Source organism: Drechmeria coniospora, chromosome 01, assembly GCF_001625195.1.
Source record: "Drechmeria coniospora strain ARSEF 6962 chromosome 01, whole genome shotgun sequence".
NCBI classification, from domain to species: Eukaryota; Fungi; Ascomycota; class Sordariomycetes; order Hypocreales; family Ophiocordycipitaceae; genus Drechmeria; species Drechmeria coniospora.
In genome coordinates, this window is record NC_054389.1 from 9,346,396 (window position 1) to 9,370,395 (window position 24,000).

The following is a 24,000-nucleotide window of genomic DNA, read 5'->3' on the forward strand; positions in this document are numbered from 1 at the left end:
TAGCTTCGGCCGCCTCGGCTTCTTCAATGAACAGGGCGCAAGCCGCGCCCATCATGGATTATCCTCCTCCTCCGCGCCACCGTGGCCACGGGCACGAAAGGCGCTTCTCAACGTGGAAGCGACGGCTACCCCTGCGTCGTCGGCGGCCGCCAGGAGGTCCCTCGACTCCTGCGACCGGTAGAACACTTCGGTGGGCTCGGAGTGAAAGTTGCGGAGAAAGTCGGCGACAAAGGCGAGCCTGTCGGGCGGCCAAGCCTGCTTGCCCCCGCACTGGTCGGCATCGTCTTTTCGGCCGAGGCAAAGCACAGCGGCGCGCCCCGTCTCGAGCTCGTAGCTGACCGGCGCGCCCGCGCGCGTCAGGGCCTTCAAGGCGGTGGCGAATGATCGGCGGTACAAGCCCATGTCGTGCTCGTGGCGGAAGCTCATGTGATGGTCGTACCGCGGGAGAAGACGGCTGCAAAAGCGCTGCCACAAGCCGGCGCCGCCTGGGTCGTGGTAGTCCAGGACTTCGGGCGTCAGGAGCATGCGGTACGTCTCGGACGAGAGCTCGTCTCGGCACGAGGGGTGCTGCGAAAGGTCGCATAAGTCGTTCGGGACGACGAAGAGCTCCATGTTGTTGAGGATCGTTTCGGCATACGTGAGGCCTCGGTTCCTTGAAAAACGCTCGACCCACTCGCGAAACGGACCCCTCGGACGGGGCTTCATCTTGGGCACGAGGGCGACGACGGGCATCCCCTCGCAGACCTTCAACAACAGGCTCACCAGTTCTGCGGGAGCCGATGGGCCAATGTGGTGGAGGGCGGTCATGCCGTGGTCGTTGATGGCTCGCGGGTTGGCACCTGCGGCGAGCATCTGGACGGCCAGCTCGGCCGAACACCATTCGACGGCCGACAAGAAACGCGGGTACGGAGCGGGCGACAGCTTTGGATTTCCTCCGGCGCGAAGGATCAGCTCCGCGGCGATGGGTACCGCCATATCGCCGTCGCGCGCAGACAAACGCAAAAGATCCACGAAGCGGAGGGCTTCATCGAGGGGGGTGAGACCGAGCTTGTTGGAGACGAGCAGGTTCTGCTGCTTGCAGGGATCGGTGCAGGCGAGGGCCTCGAGCAGGTCTCGGTCATTGGTGGCGGCGGCGTAGTGCCACAGATTGAAACCCAAGAGATCGACGTCGGTTGTGGGGATGTTGTGCTCTGTCATGGTGACGAACATGAGGGCATCTTCGACGAGCAGCATCGGGGTGCGGCCCCGTTCATCGCGCGTCGTGAAGTCGACACCGCTTTTGAGGAACAATTCGACCATCTCGATTTGGTTCCCACCGACAGCCAGGTGGGCGATGGATCCCTCGTCCAACTGCTCGGCGACGTGCATCTTTGGGTCGAACCGTGGGTCTCTCAGGATCCGCTTCATGTAAAACACGGCGTCGTCTTGGACGGCGTCGACAACCATGGCGGAAAAGTCGTCGTCGGAGATGCGGTGCAACGTGGCCTTGTCGCCGTGGCGAAACAAGAATTCACAGCCTTCAGGCCTGTTGCCGAGGAGCTCCTGGATCGTAGCTTGAACGGCGTCGAACCGGTCCCAGGGCCAGCCTTCGTCGTCGCAAAATGTGGCATCGAACGCAGCGGTGAGGGCCGTCACCCAGGTCTTCGAGGGGTCCATGTCGCAAGCGTCGATGGCGATGTGGCTGACGGCGTCGACGAAAAAGCCATCGAGGGCCGCTCCGCGAGACAAGACCTCGCCAAAGACTTCGTGGCAGCGTACGGCGCAGGAAAAGACATAGGCGTGGCCGGCGAGCGAGGCCCTTTCACCATGCGAGTCGAGAAATCGGTAGGTGCAATCGGCACCGGCACGGATGAGCTCCAGGACGACGGCCGCTCGGGCATCTGCCTCGCCATCGCTTATCCAAGTCGTGTCCGGCAGCCCACCCGGCAACCAGGGCGAGAGTCCTGTGCGAAGGGCCTCCAGTCCCAGCAAGGCGCAGTAAAGCGGCGATCCGATGTCGCCGGCGAGGTTGACATCCGCTCCGGCCGAGACGAGGCTCGCACAGAGCTCGGGCAGTCCAAGGACGGCAGCGAGGTGGAGCGGGGTCGCAGAGCCATTGCGCAAAGCTGCGGGAAGATGGACGGTGTGTTCGGGATCCGAGGCAGAGTAACGATGGTGGCGTGGCCAACATGCACGGGCAAATTCCAGGAGCCAGTGGGCAAAGTTGTTCGCCTGAGGTTCGGAGAACAACTTCTCGACCTGCGGTCGTATGGTAGGCCAGTACTTTTGCGCATAGGACGGCCAGGTCGTAGCGGCGAAGGTGTATATGGGAAAGTCGGAGGACCTGTTCTCGAGGAGGTGCTTCTCCTCGTGGTAGTCACGCACCGGACGGTCGTGGTAGGGAGAGTTTAGGATTTCGAGCCACCGGCAGACGTCGGAAGGATTCGTGCCGAAGCCCCGTTCGATGTCGGCGGAGGCAAGGAGGAAGAGCAGATCGTCGTAGGTTCGTGACCTCGCTATGCAATGCGTGATGGAGGCGCGGCAGGCGACCATTTGCGACTTGATGAAGGCCATGTCATGCTGCGAAAAGGTCTCCATATTGTCCTCGATGAACTCTAGGGGGAAGCGCAAGTTTTCGAGAAAGGCGAGGTCTTGCCGATCGTGGCCGAGGAAACCGACGGGTCTTTGACGAACCTCTTCGATGCTCGAGGCGAGGGATTCGAGGCTGAAGATGGCGCCGGCGAAAACGCGCAGCTCGGTGGCCAGCGAGCGGATGGAAATATGTCCAGGCTCGACGGCGGCAGCGTCAGCCGCCTTGATGACGCTCGAGCAGAGGCAGACGGCATTTTCTTTGATCTCGCCTATGACGCTGCTGATGGGCCGAGTCGGGGAGAGAGGGGGGGGGTCCATGGGCTACGAGGTCGGCCGAAGGCGAGCGTCATTGCTCTCATGCGAGGCAACAATACGGGTTCTGGAGGTCGAGGAGGAGGCGGGGGTGGACATCTATCCGTACGTGCTTGTAGGCGGCGACGTATGCGGAATGATTCAAGATGGACTCGAGTGCATCATGGTACGTTGTCGGTTTGCTATGAGTATGGGTTGCAAACCTTGGTTTTGATCAGTCACGACTTGGCGGGAGGTCGACAGGTGCAGTGCTGTTTAAGCGGGCGGTAGGGGTTCCGGTACGGAGTACGGATACTCCGTACAGCATTACATGTACAGTACTTGCATGAACATGGACTTGAGCTGTATATGCATGTACTGCATTGTACTGCAAGTACAGAGTACTTGCACTAAGATGGACCTGTACTGTAAGTACTCCGTAAGTACATGGAATTAAGGAGTACAGTGTACATGTACGGATACGGTGTAGTTACATGTAACCTGTAGGTGCATCTGCTCCGTACTGTACTCCGCGCTTGTACATACTATTATTACTCGTACTGTACTAGGTAGTGGTGAAAGTACTGTAGGTGCAAGTACCGACAACTGTGCATGTATCGAGGCACAAGTACTCCGTACTGTACTCCGTACCCGGCACAGTAAGTAAGTACTGTAAGTACGCAGCACAAAGTACCTAGTACCTACAGTAAGTGCGGAGTACGGTGGCAATACGGAGTACTACTACGGAGTACGGAGTACACAGGTGGGTATTACAGTACTTACTTTCATTCGGAGTGCAGTACTTACATACTAGGTACTTACAGTGCAGTAAGTACGGAGTAATACAGTAGATGTATGTTGAGGTACTGTTCTCAGGCATGCTCGCACGTACTGTACTTGTACACTGCCAAATGCGCTGTACTGTAAGAATCCACTTTGCGACACCGTACTGCGATACCTAATTTCACCAACTGTACTATACAACATGCAAGGAAGTCCAAGTACATGCACAGTTCTTCAGGGCTACTACACCGTATGACCGACCGTACTCCGTACATGAGAAACACTTGCTGCCATCGACGGAGTCCTCCATCCTTGCAGCTACATACGTACGTCGTCAAATGGTGTATCGGCAAAATTGCCATCCCTCGTGTCACGTCCGACAAAGGTTGAAGGTTTCCTACAGTTGCAGGACGTAGCTAAGCACTAGGAATTATGCCAGATTTTGCTGCTGATTGGTATAGGATTGGCTGACGCTTGTGCGGTCACGGAATCCCACGTCTTCTCCGGTTTCGTCCTCGGCAGCGAATTCACCTCAAGAATCAGGCGAACAAGCATCTCCGGGTTGCGCGCTGCTCATTTTCTAGCCGTCATCTGATGATTGTGGTTGTGGCAGACCATGGTACCGGTGTCTTGTGATTGCATCCTCTCAAATCTCTGGTCTTGATGGCTACTGCTGATATCGTGTCGACTGGTTGTCCTGGATCGCTTGCTTGTGTCATGGCCTCATCAGCCAGATTGGGCTTGTGTTGCTGGCCCATGTTCAAGCGCTCCTCATGTTTTCCCTTTCGTATGAGTTTTGTGCGGATAGAAGCTGAACTGTACATCTGCACGGTTCTCCTCCAGAGCCTTTATCTTCCTTCACAGTCACCAACTTTTCATCCGTCACACCGAGCTTCTCCTATGCGGACCTCAACCTCCGTCATCGTAGACCGTTGACTTCCTCCTCGAGCCTACGTCGGCTTCTCATCTCACTCGTTCGCCTCTGCGTACCCAACACCCAGATTCACCTGTTTTTTCCTTTTCTTTCCCCTCTTCCACTCGTCGTCACGCCTCGCTGTGTTTCACCTCCCTTCACTCGGTGCCTTGATCCATAATCTTCGTTGGCCTCGGAGATCTTCCAACGGCATTCATTGATTTTCACCCTTGACCTTTCCTTGCCTCATTCATACCACGTCAATCCTCGTCATTCCTCTCACCACGTCGTTTGCACCTCACAACACCAGCAGCATCTCAATTCTTGTCTGCCGTCTCCGCTCTTAAAGCTAGCATTGCCTCACCAACCCGTGCTCACCACCCCCTTACTAGTCTCATTTTGCCTCAAACCTGCATCCATCTCGATCGCTTGCTTCCTTTCATCTCTTGCCCGTATCCGCTTAGGCCGTTCGCCACTCTTTCACGATTTCGCATGTCCGGCCCCGCTGTGGTGACAGCTACGGGAGAAGATTGAGCTTGATCGACACACAAGCTCCATCCAACGCGGTATCACAAACATGGAGAGAACGAAGGGAAGGCTGAAGCTTGAAGATGACTCCCCAAATCTGCTGCAACGTGTCACCAGTGTGAAGAAAACCGCGGAAAATAATCTCCACGAGCACGACGACTACACAAGCCCGGCGCAACGAGCCACTGCAGACAGGACGGGAACCAACGACAAGGTGAAGGGTGAAGACGACATCGACCATGAAAGTGGAATGGGCAATACCACATACTCGAGTGAGCTTGAACGGGATATACTGGACGGACACGAATCCTGGCCGGCCATGGGGGAAGGCGATTCTGACCGTGGTTCGAGCTCGAGTGATGACGATTCGTACGCATGCGACGAAGATGAATCCTCCAGCCAGGATGATGGCGAGGGCGAGTCCAGCCGAGGCAAGAAGAAAGGTACGAAAGGGAAGATGGGAAAACTGCCAAGATGTCACCCCAAGACGGCGCGGGAATACATGGCTCGGAAGCATGAGGTAGAGGATGCCAGAGAAAGAAAACAACGCACGTGGCATAAAAGAAAAAGAGCGAAAGAGAATGAAAGGGGCGGGAAGAAGAGGGTTGTCGGAGGAGATGCCGCAATGGCGCACATGGCTCGTCAAAAGAATACGCCGCGGCCTTGCGGCGACTCGGATGACGAACCTTCCGAGGAAGATGGCATGCCTCCGGCGCCGATAGAGGCCTCAACAAAGGCGTTGCAGTTACGATTGATGAAGAAAAGAATGCCCCGAGGGGCAGACACGCGACGATCCTCCACTCAAGAGGCAGATCTTAACGAAGCCACAGTTGTTTTCGGGCATAGGAAGATCGAGGCCCGTGATGGGAAATGGAGGCACAAAAGTATGAGCTGCTACCTTGAAAGCTACCAACTCACTGCCGCATCTTGGATGGTTCAGCGCGAGCTGGGACGGTCGACGCCATACGGTGGACTTCTTGCCGACGAAATGGGCCTAGGAAAAACCGTCATGAGCTTGACTTGCATTGTCGGAAACCCGGCAGAGAAGGAAGACGTCAAGAAATACTCGCTAACTACGTTGGTCATCGTTCCCAACAAGTCCATCGCCTATCAATGGAAAAGCGAGGTGGAAACGCACTGCAAACCACCATTCGACAGGGCCGCCGTATACAGCGCGATGGAACACGGCCAGGCTGGAGCATTGAAGAGGGTCAGAGTGTTGTACGCAAAATCAGTCCACGACGGCTGCGTCCTGCCTTGCTTACCTTTCTTTTCACCAGGATCACGACGTATAATGAGCTGATGAACCATTACCCATCAAAGAGGCTTCTCGCGGAGCTGAAAGCCAAATACGACACCGACAATGTATCGTACAATAGGGCGGTTGACGGGCAAACCAAGTTCTTGTTCAAGACGAAGTGGTATAGAGTCATGCTGGACGAAGGCCACAAGATCAAGAGCATTCAGAGCAGAAGTAAGTCACGAAACGAGCGAGGCAATGGCAATAAGGCGGCATACGAGACTAACGGACCTCGGTCCGTATTACAGGCACCATGCTCTGCTGCATGCTCGTCAGCAAGTACCGGTGGGTGTTGACAGGCACGCCACTGGCGAACTCGGTTCTTGGTGAGTTGGACTTTGCGCAACCATTGTCCAAAGCAATTGAGAGTCTGATGACGAAGCAGAATTTTTTCCATATTTCAAGTTTATCGGTTGCGAATTCACTGAGAGTCTCCAGAAGTTTCAAGCCAAGTATCTGGCCAACGTAAGAAGGACGACCGTTATTTTCGCGGTATCAAAAGACTCCAAGAACTAACCATTTAATGGTTCATCCATAGGGAAAGGCGAATGAGGATTTTGAACGACTTGTGGCCAAGGATATGTATCGCCGGTAGGAACCCGAGTCCGTTCGACGAGCCTGGCAACCTCTAACTGATCTGTGCAGCACAGCAAACGATACATTCATGGGATACAAACTTGGAGATAATTTAAAATCTCACCGTCACGATCTCTGGGTACAACTGTCAGACGAAGAGACGTGCCTGGCTGAGTACGTGGTGCTCACACGTTGGCAAATTGTTCCGTTTGCTAACAGAGCATAGGCTCGTCGCCACTCATTTCCAAGAAAAAATAATCAAAGGGCACGAAGAACGAAAGCGGAAAAGGTTGGGGAAAGCAATTGGCGATGGCAATATTCTCGAGTATGACGTAGGACTCGAGCGTGAGACAGGACTCGAGCGTGAAGCGAGTGGCGAGACGGAAACTCGTCGGGATGACAAGAAGAACCATACGTACCTCATGATGGGAGTATTACGCCAAGCCGTTTCACACCCTTACAACCTGGAAAAATTTCTTCGGACTCGCGCGACGGCGGAAGAGATCTGTCGACTTCGGGCCAAACTTGGCCAGTTTGCTGGTCGTCGATTGATCCTAGAGCAGATGAAGGACGGCGACGATGGCAATCTTGAGAGATACAAATCGGGGATTGAATTTCTGCGTACGAAAAAGGAGGCAGCGTTTGGCGGCAAGTTTACGTGGGACGATGTGCTGGCGATGCTCGAGGAGGAATCAGGTCTGAAAGATGTCACGTGCAGCAATTGCAAGACGAAGCCGCCATTGAGGCCCGTCCAACTAGAAACGGTTCGTGGAAATTGCTCCCCTCATTCGAGACTGATATTGGATTAACATGACCGCAGTGCGGTCATTACTTGTGCGCCAACTGCCATCTCGGTCTGATGCACCCCGCCCTTTTGCCTTGGGGTCCGAGGAGCCAGGCGAGCAGCAACAATAAGGTAGGCGATCGATGCCGTCCAAAGCGCATAGTGTTGATTCTGCATGGCTCACCTTCCACCAGGTCACGCAGGATGTGAAGTGTCGAGAGCCTGGATGCACCTCCTCGGCAAACATTTGCTCTTTCAAGGCATCGCAAACGCTCGCCGATATAATCCACCGTGCGAAGTCGGACAGGTTTCAGGAGCCTGGCAGAGACTCCAACAATGTCCATCTGTACCGTTCAGACGACGAGAATGGGTGCTTCATCGCAAGCGCGAGACACGACTACCCGCTGTTGCCGAGCACGAAGCTCACGGCAGCCATGGTTGTGATTGCCGCTTGGCTGCATGACAGCCCCGAAGACAAGATCATAGGTAATTCAGCCATGGCAGGCAGATCAACGGAAAAAAGTTTGCTGACAGGCGTCACTAGTCTTTGTGCAGTTCATCATGACGGGAAAGGTGTTGGGGCGCATGCTCGAAATGGCTGGGCTGCAACATAGCTTTCTGTACTACCTCGGACGAATGTCGCCGGAGCAGAAGAGCAAGTCGTTGGCCGACTTCAAGAATGACGACGGCAAGAAGATTTTGGTACGTTTCCATGGATGGGTACTTTTGTCGCGGCTACATGACGGCTAAGCAGCTGCAGATCGCGTCAATGCAAGGCGGAGGTCAAGGGTTGAACCTGACCATGGCCAATCGAGTCATTCTCGTCGATCCATGGTGGAACAGCGCGGCCGAGGAACAAGCGTTTTGTCGAGTGAAGAGAAAGGGGCAGAAGAAGGGGTCGCATTTCGTCCGAATCCTCGTCTCGTCGAGCATCGACACCGACATGTCGAGTTTGCAGAGGGTCAAGTCCGAGGAGATTGACAATATTTTGCAGGACAATTTTCAAAAACCCTCGTTCTCGCAGGACGAGGAACTGCATTGCATGTTTTCGAAGAGCAGGCTGTGGAAGCAGAAGGCGAAGGATTCGGGCTGCGGCGAAAGCGAAGCCGCCAACTAATGTACATGGTCGGCACAGTTCGTCCGAGCTAGGCTAGGTTCAAATCGGCACAGACGAAGGAGATGCGATGCGACGGGTAATGGAAATGGAAGACTCCGATGACCAATGCTACCGCCTCGATTCCATCCCCTTGACCCATGGCTCGTGCGGTCGATGGGACTCGATCGCCGGCAGCTCCGCCACGACAGGACAGGCAGAGATGACGGCCGGGGTGCCCTGGCAGCTGGCGAGACCTGGAGGGGCGTTCTGTTGGTAGTTGGCGTACGAAGGCGTTCCCGGCGAGCTCAAGTCGACGCGGCTCAGGGGTGACGGCTGTGCGACGTCGCGACAAGGAGAGTCCGAGACACAGCCGACGGCGCCGTTGCTGCCGTCATCGCCGCCACCCTTGGCGTCGTGGGCACGCCCTTCGCTCGTCTTCCTTGTGCGACGCCGTCTTCTGAAGGAGATGAAGAGGAAGAGGGCGCAGAGGAGGAGTGTGCAGGCGACGCTGGCGATGGCGATGCCGGCGACGGCTCCTTTCGAAAGCCCCCCCTCGGCGGCGGCGGCGGCGGCGGGCTTGGCGGCTTCAGAGGTTTGGGTGGCGGACACGAGAGAGGTCGAGGAGGGCGCATCGGAAGGGGAACCGGCTAGGAAGGCGGCTGCGTTAGCGGGCGTGTCGCTCAACCTCGCGGGCCGGACCGAGTCGGTATCGCAGCCCGTGCTGGTGAGACAGGCGTTGATGGCGCAGCAGCCGACAAAGGGCGGCGTCGCGGCCGCGCACGTGTACCAGTCCGTTCCATTTTCAAAGCTCAGGCAGCTCTGCGAGGGGATCTTATCGTAGGCCGACGCCGAGAACGAGGCCGGCTCGAGGTTCTTTGCTGGGCAGCCACCGTCTCTGGTTGCGCAGGGATCAATGGTGCAACAGCCAAGGAACCGGGTCGGCTTGTTGCGGCAGACGTAGAAGCTGCCTTTTCCGGGACAGGAGGCCCCTAGTCGTTCCTCGATTGACATTCTGCAATGTTTGTCGGTCGGATCTGCCTCGCTCGCTGGCTGGCTGGATGGATGGATCGTGTCCTCGTCGGCTGGCGGCGTGTAGCAGAAGAGGGGAATCGAAGGCGGCAGAAGGCGGCAGAAGGCGGCAGACGTCAGCAGGCGAAAGAAGGCGGTGAAGAGGCGGGTTGCCAAATGGGAAGAAGACGACGACGGTCGAATCGATGCGTGGGGGAGACGACAAGCTACGACGGATATGTGGCCCAGAGCCTTGGCCATCTTCCTTTGTTTATGGCACCGTTGCTCTGCTGCCGTTGGCCGTACCGCCGAGCACGTTGCGTACCGTGGTCGGTGGACCATGGTCAGTGTGTTACCGGCTGAGCTGTTGTTTGTTAATCGTCCGGCAGCATGGACGCCATCACACGAGCATGGTGGTTGCATGAGCATCAGACACGAGCATCGGGCACGATCATCGGGCTCAAGCATCAGGCATGGTCATCAGGTACGAAGAGACAGGGAATGGCGCGTGCTTCGGTAATATTCATGGGATTGTTCTTGCCGTCTGCCAACGTATGCAGAAAGAAAGAGTCAAAAAACCGAATCTCCCGTCGTTGTCCCTAGATAGTAGTTTTAACAGTAGGTGCCATTAGCTCCAAAGCATGCTGCATGCCGGTCAACATGGCCTTTATTACGGCTCGTGTGGCCACAGAAGCCGAAATTTGATCAACCAACTTTTGCAGCTCTTGATTGTCGAGGTGACCATTGTCCCGCCTGCCGATGCTACGTCGACGCTTCTCTGCCAACACTTCAGTTTTCACGCGAGTTGATTGATACTTGACACCCTGCAGCACGCCTGCTGCTTCACCAGATGCCGGCTGAGCCAAACTTTCACCTACCGTCTGCGACCCTAAGTTTCCACTTGCTACTGGTAGTTTTTCTAGTTGCTCGATGAGTACGCTGCAAACGCGCTTGGCTTCTTCGGTCGCCTCCTCGAACGCCTGATTCACCAAGCCACTGGAGGCCTGACGGTTGAGGACGCGCTCTACTTTACCAGTATCGACTTTCTGGGAATTTGCAGCTACCTGGCTTGTGTCCTCGGCGTTGGCCTTGGCTGTAGTGCCCGACGCTGCATTATCCACGGTTTGAATATTGTTGGCTGCTTTGCTTCCAAGGCCACCAGCAATAGCAACCTTACCACCAACAGCGGCAGCTGCTATTCCTGTGCCCGCTACAGCGACCGCTGTATCGGCATTATGCCAGTTATCATATATCCAATCTGCCACAGTTGAAAGTGCCTCCTCTTCCCATTTGTTGCGGTTTGGGTTGTTCTGGATCTTCCGTGCCTCCTCTATTGCGGCAGTCTTTTTCTTTTCTTCCTCCGAAATATCCTCTAGTACCTGGTCTATTTCCTGGTCTGCTTCTTTTTCCTTGCTTTCTGTTATCTGTTTCGTTTTCTGCTCCATTTTTGCCCTTTCCTGGTTCTTTGCCTCTAGTCCCAAGAGTGAGTTCTTGGCAGAATCTATCATTTCAAGGAGGTCCTTATAGTAGGGCGTTTGGAGAATTATTAATTCGTCAAGTAAGTGTAGATCCCGTTCCATTGCTTCCAATTTCCTCTCCTGTCGTATTCCTAGCCATATTTCGGGCTTTATCGCCTCAAACTCGGCCGATTTTTCCCCCCTGTTCTTTGCGATTCTAATTTCTGATTGTCGGTTTTCATTTGCTTTTAGCGTTATTCGCAACCTTTTTGCTATATCTTCCATTGCATTAGTAGCCTCCTTTAACTCTTTTATAAGTTTATCATCCAATGGAACGCTTGCTGCTGTATTTCTGCAATGGGTTTGAACCTTCCGGTTGAGTTGGGTAGCCTCAATTAAGAAAGCTTTTGCTTGGAGAGCAGCGACCACATTCGAGTAGTGGAAATATGTCCTCCAAGGCTGGTTAAATGTAGAATGAGGGAGAGAGCCAGAATATCGGATAATATGGCCAATCTTGGCTGTATATACCTTGATGAATGATAATCCATTCCGAGCCTTTGTTAACGATCTTTGCATTGCTGCCAAGTCGCCTGCTCTTTCAGCCTCTACTGCTTCCTTTCTAGCGAAATCATCGATAACACGTCGGGCATCATCGATTACATCAGTCGCAATAGTAGCATCTGCAGGTGCTAGAACTAACGGCCACTCTTTCCGCCATCCGACAGCTTCTGCAATCGTATCCATATACGCATGAGCCTCTTTGTCGCACTCTAGTTCGCTAGAAAACCGCGATTGGGTGCCTAATGCCGGATGGTCTAGCGGAAGACCGGCTAGGCGGGGACGCGCGTTACTGGAGTGGTGATGCTGATATTGTACGTCGTAGTTGTTATTATCGACAAAATTGATCTTCTCATCTTTACGAGTATCTCCACTCCGTAATTTGGCAAACTTCTTAATCTGGGCGTCCCAGACGCCTCCGAGCATAACTAGCCCCTGTAGGTTAAAGTTTTCAGTTTGAGGAATCGAACCTGTCAGTTCAATAGCATTTTCCGCTTTGTGGATGCAGAGCAGGGTTCCAGCGGCCTTGGTTCCTGCAATGCTAGCATATGCCATTCGAGCATCACGGATCGTATGATAAGCCGTAACATAGACGCTATTTTTATTTCCAAGCATATGTTGATACATGCTTGTCTCCTTTTTGCCCTCAGGTAGAACACCTCCTTGGTTATGGATCATATCCATGGTCTGGGGAACAACGAGCCAAGCATATGGGTCGCTACGTATCGGAGCATGTTCGGAATGTGGCGTGGAGTCCTTATCCGTTGGAAGCGGGGGAGAAGGTTTGGCGGGAAGATTGAACGTAACCTTCTCGTTAGGCGGAGCTGCTGCAGCAAGATTGGTCCATTGCAGGAACAGGAGCAGAAGGAAGGATGCGTAGGCGTACATGGCGGGCGCTCGAAGGTTGAGGATCGGCTAGGCCGGCCTGCCTTAGATGCGGATAGAGATATAGCGGAAAAGGAGCGACTGTAGCGCTGCAAACAGGAAACTTTGGTCGGGTATGGCTTTGTGTTCAAAGCTGGTCAAGGCATCCTATTTGTATCCGATATTTCTTACCCAGTCATCCGTTAAGCTCTATCAAAAGGAGTCCTCGGCCTACACTTGTACTTACAACCAGGTGCAAGCACACCTAACTACATGTACATGTAAGTGCTTGTACAAGCGGGTGCTTGCAGGAAAATACACTTTAGTAAGTACTACGGAGTAGTTATATGTAGATGCAAACCTAACAGACGACATGCGGATTCTTTTGGGCCAGGATACTTGTACATGTACTCCGTACAATATTTTTGTTTCAAAACGATTACGTACAAGCCAAATCAGATGAGAGAGAGCGTGGGATGCACCATTGGCGCAAACCGCTGTAGTGTTCGAAGTGCTTTTTAACGTTGCTACATGTACTCCGATATGTCTGGATAATACTAGCTAAAGAATCCCTTGTGTCGTGCATGTGCTTACTCGCACTCGAGTAACTATAAGTACGTGTACTTATATCATAGCAAGCACCTAGTATCATCTGAAATATCGGCCCGGTGATACCAGATATATGTGAACGATTGCAATTTGTAGAGGCACTGTTGGAAGAATTACACAAAGACAAAAAACAGTTGGGCAAATGCACTGTTAGTTACAAGTTCAAAAAATCCGTTGGCAGCGAAATACTTAAGTATATTACGATGTGTTATGGTCTCGGGCTACGCCCGAGTAGAAGCAATTAGGCCAGCCGGAAGTATTGGGGGGCCAGACCACAATGGAGACTCATAGGTGTGGATAATTGACTAGGAAGGCTGCTCCCTGTGTCTCGAGTATTAATCGTTGGCTGTTAATTAGGGGGAGGGGCGTACAAGCCTATTACTTAACATATAGTGCGTCGAGTCCTCCGTACTTCTTTGAAGTGGAGTAATATCATTAGTTGACCATGGTTGACTTAAACCACATCCCGACATATAGCGGGGGGGCAAAAGTGTCGATTCACTTTGTAGTGGTAGCGCTACCAAAACTGAATCGTTTCTTTTGTCTAGTGACTGTACATGCACAAAGTACAGAGCATGTTATGTAAGTACTGTAGTATGCTGTACTTACAACCAGTTGTATACATGAACGTGTGCGTATAGATGTAACGGCAACTGGGCAAACCCACTACTCATGGCACCATCGCACAGTGGTGTGCATGTACAGTGCGCTAAGTACGTACCTAGCATTGGAATCCCACCATATGAATTGCCTGGTGACAAGTTATCCCAAGAAGTATAGACTTATATAGATATAGTATATACAAGTATTGTATCATAGTAAGTGGCTCTGTTGTGCAATAACCATTCTAGCATGAATACTAGCTTATTTTGACATTTATTTGACTTAAACTATCGAGCTTTCTTTTGGTGTACCTGTAATACACTGTACCTGAAAGAGTCGATTCTAATAGAAATAGCCTATTCCGAGCTAACCTGTCTAAGGCACGTGTTGGTCTACCTAACACCTCACACATAGCATGCGGCACGCCAGGTGATACTATCGGCTTACATCCTTTGATCTTGCGAACTGGGACATTCCTCTTGTTGAATAAATAATGCTACTATTTCGATATTATATACATGGAGGATAACGCACAACACTTGCATTTAATTATCAACGAATGAGCCCTCTTGTTGTTACCAGCAATTGCACCTACTGTTGCTGTCGCCTCGTATGATTTCTTTCCAACCCTGCTTCTGCTAATCTGCCAACTGCAAGAGGAAATAATTATTGCCGAGACGATTGGGTAGAGCATATCTCGTACCAAACGAGACCACAAAAACGGCGCGCCACAATGATTCTGGACTCGCAAGTAGTAGGTGCTGTAATAAGTAAGCTGCGACAGAATATGTCCCGTTAAAAGCCACGGCATAATACAAGTACTGTCGGTACTTGTAAATGCATAGTTCTAGGTATTAATGCACCTGCTAGGTACAAGCACGGTAGTATTCTTAAGTACAGTATAACCTACCCATCGGCTTTGCCATTGTGCAATGAAGGATATTGCGGAAGCGTGCAATACCGATACGAGGACGGTACGGGCATGACTGGTAGGCATGTACGAGTAAGCACATGCACATATACGAGCACTGTAGAGTGTCGGGTAGTGCATATACTGCATAACTAACTAGTAGGTGTTTATATTTTACTTGTCTAATGTACTGGTGAATTCATCCACCCGGTCGTAGTATTTATGGCGTAGTACTTGCATTTATGGCCTCATGTTACATGACTGATATAGGACTACTCATTAGTAGTGGGATCCCCTCCCATTTTCTCTAGATCGTAGCTGTAACATTGTGTGCCATTATATCCGAAGCATATTGTAAGCCGACCAACATGGCCCTTATCATGGCCCGTATAGCCACTGATGCCGAATCTTGATCAAGCAAGTGTTGCAATTCTTGATTGTTGATCTGACCATTGTCCCGCCTAACGATACTACGTCGACGCTTCTCTGCTAGCCTTTCGTATTTATTGCCATGCAGCTTAACTTTGATCCTCGACGGCGTAGCCTTAATCGACTTCAATAGGCTACTACCGGCACCTGACGCTGGGTTGGCTAGGCTTCCTGACGCTGACTGGGCTAGGCTTTCACTGGCCGCCTGTAGCGCTGGGTGTCCACTTGCTACTGGTAGGTTTTGCAGTTGCTCGAGGAGCACATCGTATGCCGGCCCAGCTTCGAAACCCTCGAACCCTTCATTAACGAAACCAACGAGGCTATTTCGGACCGAACTATCGACGACCGAACCATCGACAACCGGACCATCGACAATCGGACTATCGACAACCGAACTATCAAGCAGGCTCTCCAAATCACTAGCATCGACTTGCTCGGAATCGGCGGTTACTTGGCTATTGTCCTTGGTCTTGCCTTTGGCTGCATTGCCTAATTCCACATTATTCACGGTTTGAATATTCTTGGCTGCAGTAATTCCAAGGCTGGACGTCGAACTTCCCGTGCCTGCACCGACCTTGGCAGTACTTACAGCAATCTTACCACCAACACCAGCAGCTGCTGTCCCTGTTACGGCCAACGCGACCGTTGTATCAACGTTATCCCACTTCAAACCTACCAAATCTGTTACCTTTGAAAGTGCCCTCTTGTACCAAGGGTTAAGTTTTGGATTATCCTGAATTCTCTGTGCCTGCTCTATTGCAGTATTCTTTCTCTTTTCTGCATCTGATACTTCTTTTGGCTTTTCCGTTTGCTCTTTCGTTTTCTGCTCCATTTCCTTGCTTCTTTTCGCTTCTAGGTTAATAATAGCATTCTTAGCGGAATGTACTAGCTCGACAAGGTCCTTGTAAAAGTGCGTTTGGAGAATTATCAACTCGTCAAGTAAGTGTATGTCCCGTTCGATTGCTTCACTCTTCCTCTCCAATCGTTTTCCTAGCCAGATCTCGGGTTTTATGTCCTCAAACTGCTTCGATTTTGCCCCTATAATTTCCGATCGTTGATTTTCTGTTGCTTTTATCCTTTTTTGCATCGTATTTGTTATTTCTTCTATTTGAGAAGCAGCATCCTTTATCTCTTTCATAATTTGACTGTCGTCTGCTGCATTTTTGACATGGGTACTAAAGAAAAGAACGTTCTGGTTGAATTGGGCAGCCTCGAGTAACATAACTTTGCCCTCAATACCAGCGGTAACCTTCGAACAGTAGATAAGCTCCGACCATGGCGAATCGAACGTTGAACGAGGGAGAGAGCCGGTATAATGGACAATGTAGCCAATCTTAGTAAGCTGTAACTTGACAGTAGCCAATGCATTTTGAGCCGTTGCTAATGCTCTACGCGCTGCTACTAAGTCGTCTGCTCTTCGAGCCTCTAGTACTGCCTTACTAGCGTCGCATATTATACTGCGGGCTGCCATTACGGCTTCCGTTGCAATCGCAGCTTCGCTAGGAGGTAGAACCAACGGCCACTCTTTCCGCCAGCCAACAGCTTCTGCAATTGAATCCATAAACGCACGAGCCTCTGCATCGCATTCTAATGAGTTAGAAAACTTAAGTTCGGTATCAGCCAATTCTGGATGGTTGGATGGAAGGCCGGCTAGGCGCGGACGCGCAAAACTATAACATTGTTGATAATAATGCAAGTCGTAATTCTTATTATCAACGAATTCGATTTCGTCTTCGTTATATACTACTCCGCTCTCTATTAAGGCGGATTTCTTTATCTGTGCGTCCCAGGCGCCTCCGAGCAAAACAAACCCCCGTTCGTAATTCTGTAGATTTTCAGTTTGAGGAACTGATTCTGTTAGTTCGATAGCATTTTTTGCTTCGTGGATGCAGAGTAAGGTCCCTGCAATACCAGTTGCTGCAACGCTAGCGTATGCCATTCGAGCCGCATGGATAGATTCATATACCGTAACATAGACGCTATTTTTATTTCCATGCATATGTTGATAAATGCTTGTTTCTGTCGTGCCCTGAGGTAGAACACCCCCTTGGGTATGAATCATATCCATAGTCTGGGGAACAACGAGCCAGAGGTATGGGCTATTTCGTATGGGTAACCGACCTCGTGTAAAAAGGGGCCTGAAATTTTGATCCGGAGAAGGTAGGCCAAGAAGTTCGGGAGAAGGCGGTAGAGCAAGTTCGGTAGGAACATTGGACGCAAGCTTCGGTTTATGCGGAGCGGTCACAGCAAGATTGGTCCATTGAAAGAGTAGGAGCAGAAGGAGGAATGCGTGGGCGTACATAATGGGCGCTCGACGCTTGCGTAGTATATATAGAGCTGACGCGGCCTGGCTGGCCTTCCTTGGGTACGGATGGAGATGATAGGGGACAAGAGCAGCTGCAACGTTCGCAAGCGGGAAGATTGGACGGGCTGGGCTGGGCGGCACGTTTACTAGCGGTCGAGGCATCCTATTTGTATAGTAAGTATGCGGTATTCTTTATCCATTCATCTGTTGAGCTCCATCTCCATCCAACGGGGCATCGGTACGTAAGTATTCTCCATCCAATCGTCTCGGCAGTAATATGTACCAATGCAAACACGGAGTACTCCGTAGAGCCCAACCTATTGCGTACCAGCACACTCGTACTTACTGAATATGGCATTACGTTTCCAATACTTATAGATACATACTGTAGGTGTCAGACGTATATGAGTGTACAAGTAGCCGTATACTGCACTTAACCACAAGTAATTATTAAAGTATGCACGAGCATGACACAGGAAGTTTTTTGGTTGGCGGCATTACCCGCACTTGCTGTACAGTATTGCTCCTACTCAGTACTTAGTACTCCATACATGTGGCGATATTACTTCAAGTACTGTAGTAATAGTTGGCGGCAATCGTGAATTCCAATTCCCTACGGAGTAATACTTACTTGTACTTTAAGTAAATGTGATATCTGATTCGACTTTTACGTAATCATTATAAAAAAATAATATTCCTTAGGTATGCTGGCTAATAAGGATCCGCAACCTTGCGTCCGGTATTTGTCGCCGCAAGTACTTACAGTACGGAGTACTTCTGCCTTCTTTCTCAAATGTGCTTGCATCTATATGGACTTACAACTAAGTAATTACTTACAGTACAAATAAGTAAGTATATCCCAATACAAACCACAGCGTGCATAGCGCACACCTAAGTAGCTACCTGTATTAGAGGTAGGCGCTTGTCCGTGGTAATAGGTGGCAGGCACTCCGTACTCCGTACAGTATACGTACAGTAGAGAAGCTTTCTTACATTACAACTTTATCACGACCGCTTTCCCATTGTACAGTATCAAACGATACTACGGTACCGTGGTATGAAAATACCTGAACCAATTAAGGAAGGGGCCGAGATCCGAATAGTTGTTCGGGTATTAGCCCCGGGCTTCACGCAGCAACAAGCGCCGATGTGCTTGAATGCGCCTCACCCGCATAGTCACTTTTGCAGCACGCGCACACCACCGCGCGCGTTTAAGATTCACATGCTGCCACCAAGTCGCCCGCTATTTCAGCTTCTACTGGCGCGTCTCGGACAACTCTAGTAAAAGTGCGGACCGAAACGACGGTCTTTGTCGCAATATCAGCTTCTGGTGGTAGTAGATAGGAGAGTCATAGTACGTTTAATGCAAACATACGACTGCCACTTGACCAACAGAGAGCCCAGTAACAGACTGTACGGGCATAACTTTGGTATTAATACTGCAGTGCTACTACTGGTAGGTGTATAAGGGGAAGCACGTGCACATGTACGAGCTTTATACTTGCACGGAGCAATAGAGTGTACACTGAGCTAAGTAGTACCAGACGTACACTTACTGTATGTGTATGAGTCCTTGCAACTACTCAGTGCACATAGTTGACTCGTCTAATGTACCTCTGAATCTACCTACACGGTCGTATTACTTGCATGTACTCGTATCGGGATAGCCTGACAATGCCGAAACGATAGAAGACTATGCATTGGAGGTGATTTCTCCCGTAGTTTGCCTAGTTTGCAGTTGAAGAAACAGTTGATCCCATTTTCTCCGAAGCAAGTTGAATGCCGACCAACATGGCCCTTGTTACGGCTCGTATAGCTAGAGCAGCCGAATCATGATCAAGCATATTTTGCAACTCTTGATTGCCAGTTTGACCATTGTCCCGCCTGACGATGCTACGTCGACGCTTCTCAGCTAACCGTTCGTATTTGTTGCCAGGCAGTTTAGCTTTGATCTTCGACGGCGTAGCCCTGGCCGTCTGCACCAGGGTCCTTCCTCCTCCCCGCGCCGCATTGGCTAGGCTTCCTGACATCGACTGGGCTAGGCTTGAACTTTCCGCCTGTAGCGCTGGGTTTCCACTTGCCACTGGTAGGTTTTGCAGTTGCTCGAGGAGCGCGTCGGATATCGGCCCAGCTTCGATCGTCTCGAATACATCATTGAACAAACCACCGACTGGAGTATTTCCGACCGGACTATTGACGGCCGAACTATCAAGCAAGCTCTCCAAATTACCAATATTGACTTGCTCGGATTCGGCAGTTACCTGGCTATTGCCCTTGGCCTTAGCTGTATTGCCTATTTCCACATTCTCCATGGTTTTAATATTCTTGGCTGCAGTGCTTCCAAGCCTGGATGTCGAACTTCCCACGCCTGCACTAGCCTTTAGGGCACCTGCAGCAACCTTACCACCAACACCGGCACCTGCTGTCGCTGTACCGGCCAATGCAATCGCTGTATCTGCATCACCTAGCTTGTTAGATACCCATTTTCCTAAATTCGAAAGAGTTTCCCTAAACCAAGTGCTGAGGTTTGGGTTGTCCTTGATTATTTGTGCCTGCTCTAATGCAGTATTCTTTCTCTTTTCAGCCTCTAATACGTCCTTTAGGATGGTTCCTATTTCCTCTTCTGCTTCTGCTTTCTCGTTTTCTATTATATCCTTCGTTTTCTGCTTCATTTTTGTCCTTTCCTGGTTCTTCGCCTCTAGCTCAAACACAGCTTTATTAGCAGAACTAACTATACCTATAAGGTCCTTGTAATAGGGCGTCTGGAGGAGTATTAATTCGTCTAGTAAGTGTATGTCCCGTTCGATTGCTTCACTCTTTTTCTCATATCGTATTCCTAGCCAGACGTTGGGTTTTATATCCAGAAATTGTGTTGATCCTACCCCTGCCTTTTTGGCCTCGATAATTTCCGATCGTCGCTTTTCGTTCGCTTTTAGCTTTATTCGCATCCTTTTCTCTATATCTTCTATTCGAGCAGCAGTATCCTTTAACTCTTTTATAAGCGTACTATCCAATGGGTCGCTTGTTGCTATATTCCTGCAATAGGTTGAAATTTTCTGGTTAAGCTGGGCAGCCTCGACCAAGAAAGCTTTCGCTTGGATATCAGCGACATCCTTTGAAGAGTGGATAAAATGCCACCACGGTGAATTGAATGTAGAACGAGGGAGAGAACCAGAATGTCGGATAATTTGGCCAAGCTTGGCTACATTGGAGCTGATGGTGGACAAATGATAGTTAGCTTCTGATAATGTTCCGCGGATTATTGCCAAGTTTTCTTCTCCTTCAGCCCATAATGTCCATTTTTTGCAGGTGGTTACCAGATTACTGGCACGATTGATAGCTTCGGTAGCAACAGCAGCTTCCCCAGGGGGCAGAACCAACGGCCACTCCTTCCGCCACCCGACAGCTTCTGCGATTATATCCATAAACGCACGAGCCTCTTTATCGCACTCTAATTCATTAGAGAACCCGGATTGAACGTTGGCAAATTCTGGATGGTTGAGTGGAAGACCGGCTAGGCGCGGACGCGCGGTACTGTAGTAGCGTTGATGTTGATTTTTGTAGTAGTGCGAGTCGTAGTTCTTATTTTTGACGAATTTTATTTCACTATCTGGACGAGGATCTCCAGTCTGTATTTGCGCGGATTTCTGTATTCGCGTATCCCAGACGCCTCCGAGCATAACAACCCGCCGTATGTTATCCCGCAATTCTTCAGGAGGAAGCGATCCTGCTAGTTCGATGGTATTTTCCGCTTGATTGATGCAGAGTAGAGTTCCTGCAACGCCAGTTCCTGCAACGCTAGCGTATGCCATTCGAGCCGCATGGATAGATTCATATGCCGTAACATAGACGCTATTTGTATTTCCATGCATATGTTGATAAATGCTTGTTTCCGTTGTGCCTTGAGGTAGAACACCTCCCTGGGTATGAATTACATCCATAGTTTGAGGAACAACGAGCCAAAGGTCTTGACTGTATTGAGGGGGATCATGTTCGAAAAGGCGCCTGAAGTTTTGATTTCCGGGAAGCATGAGGGCATATTCGGGAGAAGGCGGGGAGCCAACTTCAACGGGAAGATCAACAACATCCTTCCTTTTTGGCGGAACCGCCATAGCAAGATTGGTGCATCCATATAATAGGAGAAGAAGGTAGGACGCTTGGGAATACATTGTAGGAGCTTGAGGACTGCGTAGTACAAGCTGGATGATCAGCCTGGTCCGCCTGTCTCGGTTGCAGATGACGATAGTGCGGATTGAGGGCGGCTGCAACGTTGGCAATATGAAAGTTCGGGCGGGCTTGTTGGCAGTGCGATCAAAACTGGTCGAAACGTCTTATTTGTATCCAGTACTTGTAATATTGTAATTATTCATAGTCCATTCATCCGTTGAGCTCCATCAAATGGTGTCCCACTTCGGTACGTGTACTTACAGTAAGTAGGTGCAAGCCATCGAGCCAAGTGCAAACCTCCATCGCACCAGCTCTATCCCCTTTGCCTGCCCAACACACGCCTGAGCGTGAGATGGAGCGCAGGATACCTGTTACTGGCATGCGACGCGAGAAATGTACGTGTACTTGAGTGCAAGCGCATCTACAGTACTGTAAGTATCAGCAGGAAGCATCAGATGCAGAAGTAAGTACCTTGCACAAGTTGCGGAAGCTTTTCGGCCTGGATAATTGTAAAATGTTTCGATTGTTCAAAACGATTACGTACAAGTCAAATTTGAGTACGCAGTAGAGACCGTAATGCACGATTGAGGCGAACTACTTCGTACCAGACATGCTCATAATCCTTGTCAAAGAATTACCTGTGTCGTCTACCTACTCGACTTGTATTTTAATATGTACTGTACTTATGATTATGCCTATCTGGATAACTACAAGGTCTTGCAAAAGTCAAATGCAGTAGAATACTTACCTTAGTCACGTCTAATACCATGAACTGGGCGGATACGTAATATTCAAGTAAGCCCCATGCTAGTACAGGTACAACATACGGAGTTGGTAGAATGCTTTTCGTAGTAGGAATTACTCCATTAAGCTTATATTTATACTAGCAACGATACTACAAGTTCTTTGTACCATATAGGTGTCCTACAATATACAGTACTGTGTATCGAACGAGTTTATACTACTAGGAGCAGCCCATTCGTGCTAGGTAGCTACCTTGCCTACGTCACGTGGTGGGTTTACACAAGACCGCATACATACCCGACGGCGGCGCACCTGGTGGTCGGTATACTGCCACGCAGTGCACTTTACGGTACAAGGCACCGGTGTACTGACAAAGTCTCTTCGGTTAAGCAGTAGGTGTGCCTAGCACTTCATACGTAACGCACTGTGTCAAGTAGCAGGATCACCACCCCGAAGTCTTAGACTTCCTGGGACATAGAGTACAGTCACTTTATACCTACGAATTCAGCTAGGATGAGCGACCTGAATGATCTGAGCAATTCAATGATCTACATGTATTGTTTTCGCTGAGTAGACTCTTCCTTGTCTTGTCTGAATAGTACTACTATTTATACATTCCATATGTCGGGGACAATACCACACACTTTCATTTCACTCCTAGGCCATACAGCTGTACATGCACTCTATGCCATAGATAAGGTAACTCGATTTTGGGACGGTTGATGATTCGATTTGACAATCTGATCCCTGTCAAAAGGCAGCGCAGGTAGCCCAGGCAGTAAAGGCAATTATACATCACCTACCAAGTAATAGGGGCAGGAATAGCTAACTGTAGTTGCATATATCATTAATACTTAGCTTGCTGAACTAAGCTATGAGAAATAATATACAAGAAGACACCGAATTGGATCATTGCAACTTGGGACAATAACCGAGACACCATTGGATTAGGGGACGAATTAATACTATACCCTCGACCAAGTAGTCGATCGTACCGTCAATTGGGAACAAGCCCACACTGCTATTAGCAGTCACCGCATTGGTAGTATATATTACCGGCCACTCTACTACCGATGTATAACTCGTGTCAGGTCGATTGCAGAGACAATTGAATAGGCATTATACCGTTAATTTATTGCACTATCAACTGGTTGCATATATCAACCAGCAGTACAGACCCCCTGACTGTATAGATGCATTGACTGAACGGAGTACGGACCAACAGATCATTCAGAGTTTTCGAATGTAGGATAATGGATTGTTCGGAATTGCCGACGAATCTCAACGTTCTCTACCAATCGAGGTACTACCTATTGGGAACATATAGTCCTTCCCATTCGGCACTCTCTTACATAGAAAATCGCTCAGCTTTATTGCAACTGTATACCATTCATTGCATGCGCACGTTACAATTTGTCTTCCTGCCAATTTGTACTTCTTGCCCAGGCACTAACTGGCGCCCCTTCTGCTGGTACGGAGTACTAACAGCTTGATTGATTCCCTG

The 24,000-nt window shown here is 50.3% G+C and overlaps 6 protein-coding genes across 6 annotated transcripts; 1 reads left to right on the forward strand and 5 right to left on the reverse strand.

Moving 5' to 3' along the window:
• Positions 1-51: 51 nt before the first annotated feature.
• Positions 52-2,889, reverse strand: DCS_02477 (uncharacterized protein; the record flags this gene model as incomplete). Its single annotated transcript, XM_040799804.1, has 1 exon — positions 52-2,889. The coding sequence occupies one exon, from the start codon at positions 2,887-2,889 to the stop codon at positions 52-54; it is 2,838 nt and encodes a 945-aa protein (XP_040660687.1).
• A 2,246-nt stretch (positions 2,890-5,135) lies between these two features.
• Positions 5,136-8,863, forward strand: DCS_02478 (uncharacterized protein; the record flags this gene model as incomplete). The annotated part of the gene is made up of 11 exons (XM_040799805.1): positions 5,136-6,307; positions 6,367-6,560; positions 6,635-6,712; positions 6,772-6,851; positions 6,925-6,977; positions 7,032-7,136; positions 7,189-7,726; positions 7,783-7,878; positions 7,941-8,232; positions 8,291-8,448; positions 8,501-8,863. The coding sequence occupies 11 exons, from the start codon at positions 5,136-5,138 to the stop codon at positions 8,861-8,863; spliced, it is 3,129 nt and encodes a 1,042-aa protein (XP_040660688.1).
• A 108-nt stretch (positions 8,864-8,971) lies between these two features.
• DCS_02479 (uncharacterized protein) lies at positions 8,972-10,192 on the reverse strand (the record flags this gene model as incomplete). The annotated part of the gene is made up of 1 exon (XM_040799806.1): positions 8,972-10,192. One exon carries the CDS (start codon positions 10,190-10,192, stop codon positions 8,972-8,974), a length of 1,221 nt encoding a protein of 406 aa, XP_040660689.1.
• Positions 10,193-10,449: 257 nt separating this feature from the next.
• Positions 10,450-12,753, reverse strand: DCS_02480 (uncharacterized protein; the record flags this gene model as incomplete). The annotated part of the gene is made up of 1 exon (XM_040799807.1): positions 10,450-12,753. One exon carries the CDS (start codon positions 12,751-12,753, stop codon positions 10,450-10,452), a length of 2,304 nt encoding a protein of 767 aa, XP_040660690.1.
• Positions 12,754-15,158: 2,405 nt separating this feature from the next.
• On the reverse strand, positions 15,159-17,747 carry DCS_02481 (uncharacterized protein; the record flags this gene model as incomplete). The annotated part of the gene is made up of 1 exon (XM_040799808.1): positions 15,159-17,747. The coding sequence occupies one exon, from the start codon at positions 17,745-17,747 to the stop codon at positions 15,159-15,161; it is 2,589 nt and encodes an 862-aa protein (XP_040660691.1).
• A 1,565-nt stretch (positions 17,748-19,312) lies between these two features.
• On the reverse strand, positions 19,313-21,754 carry DCS_02482 (uncharacterized protein; the record flags this gene model as incomplete). The annotated part of the gene is made up of 2 exons (XM_040799809.1): positions 19,313-21,214; positions 21,269-21,754. The coding sequence occupies 2 exons, from the start codon at positions 21,752-21,754 to the stop codon at positions 19,313-19,315; spliced, it is 2,388 nt and encodes a 795-aa protein (XP_040660692.1).
• Positions 21,755-24,000: the final 2,246 nt, after the last annotated feature.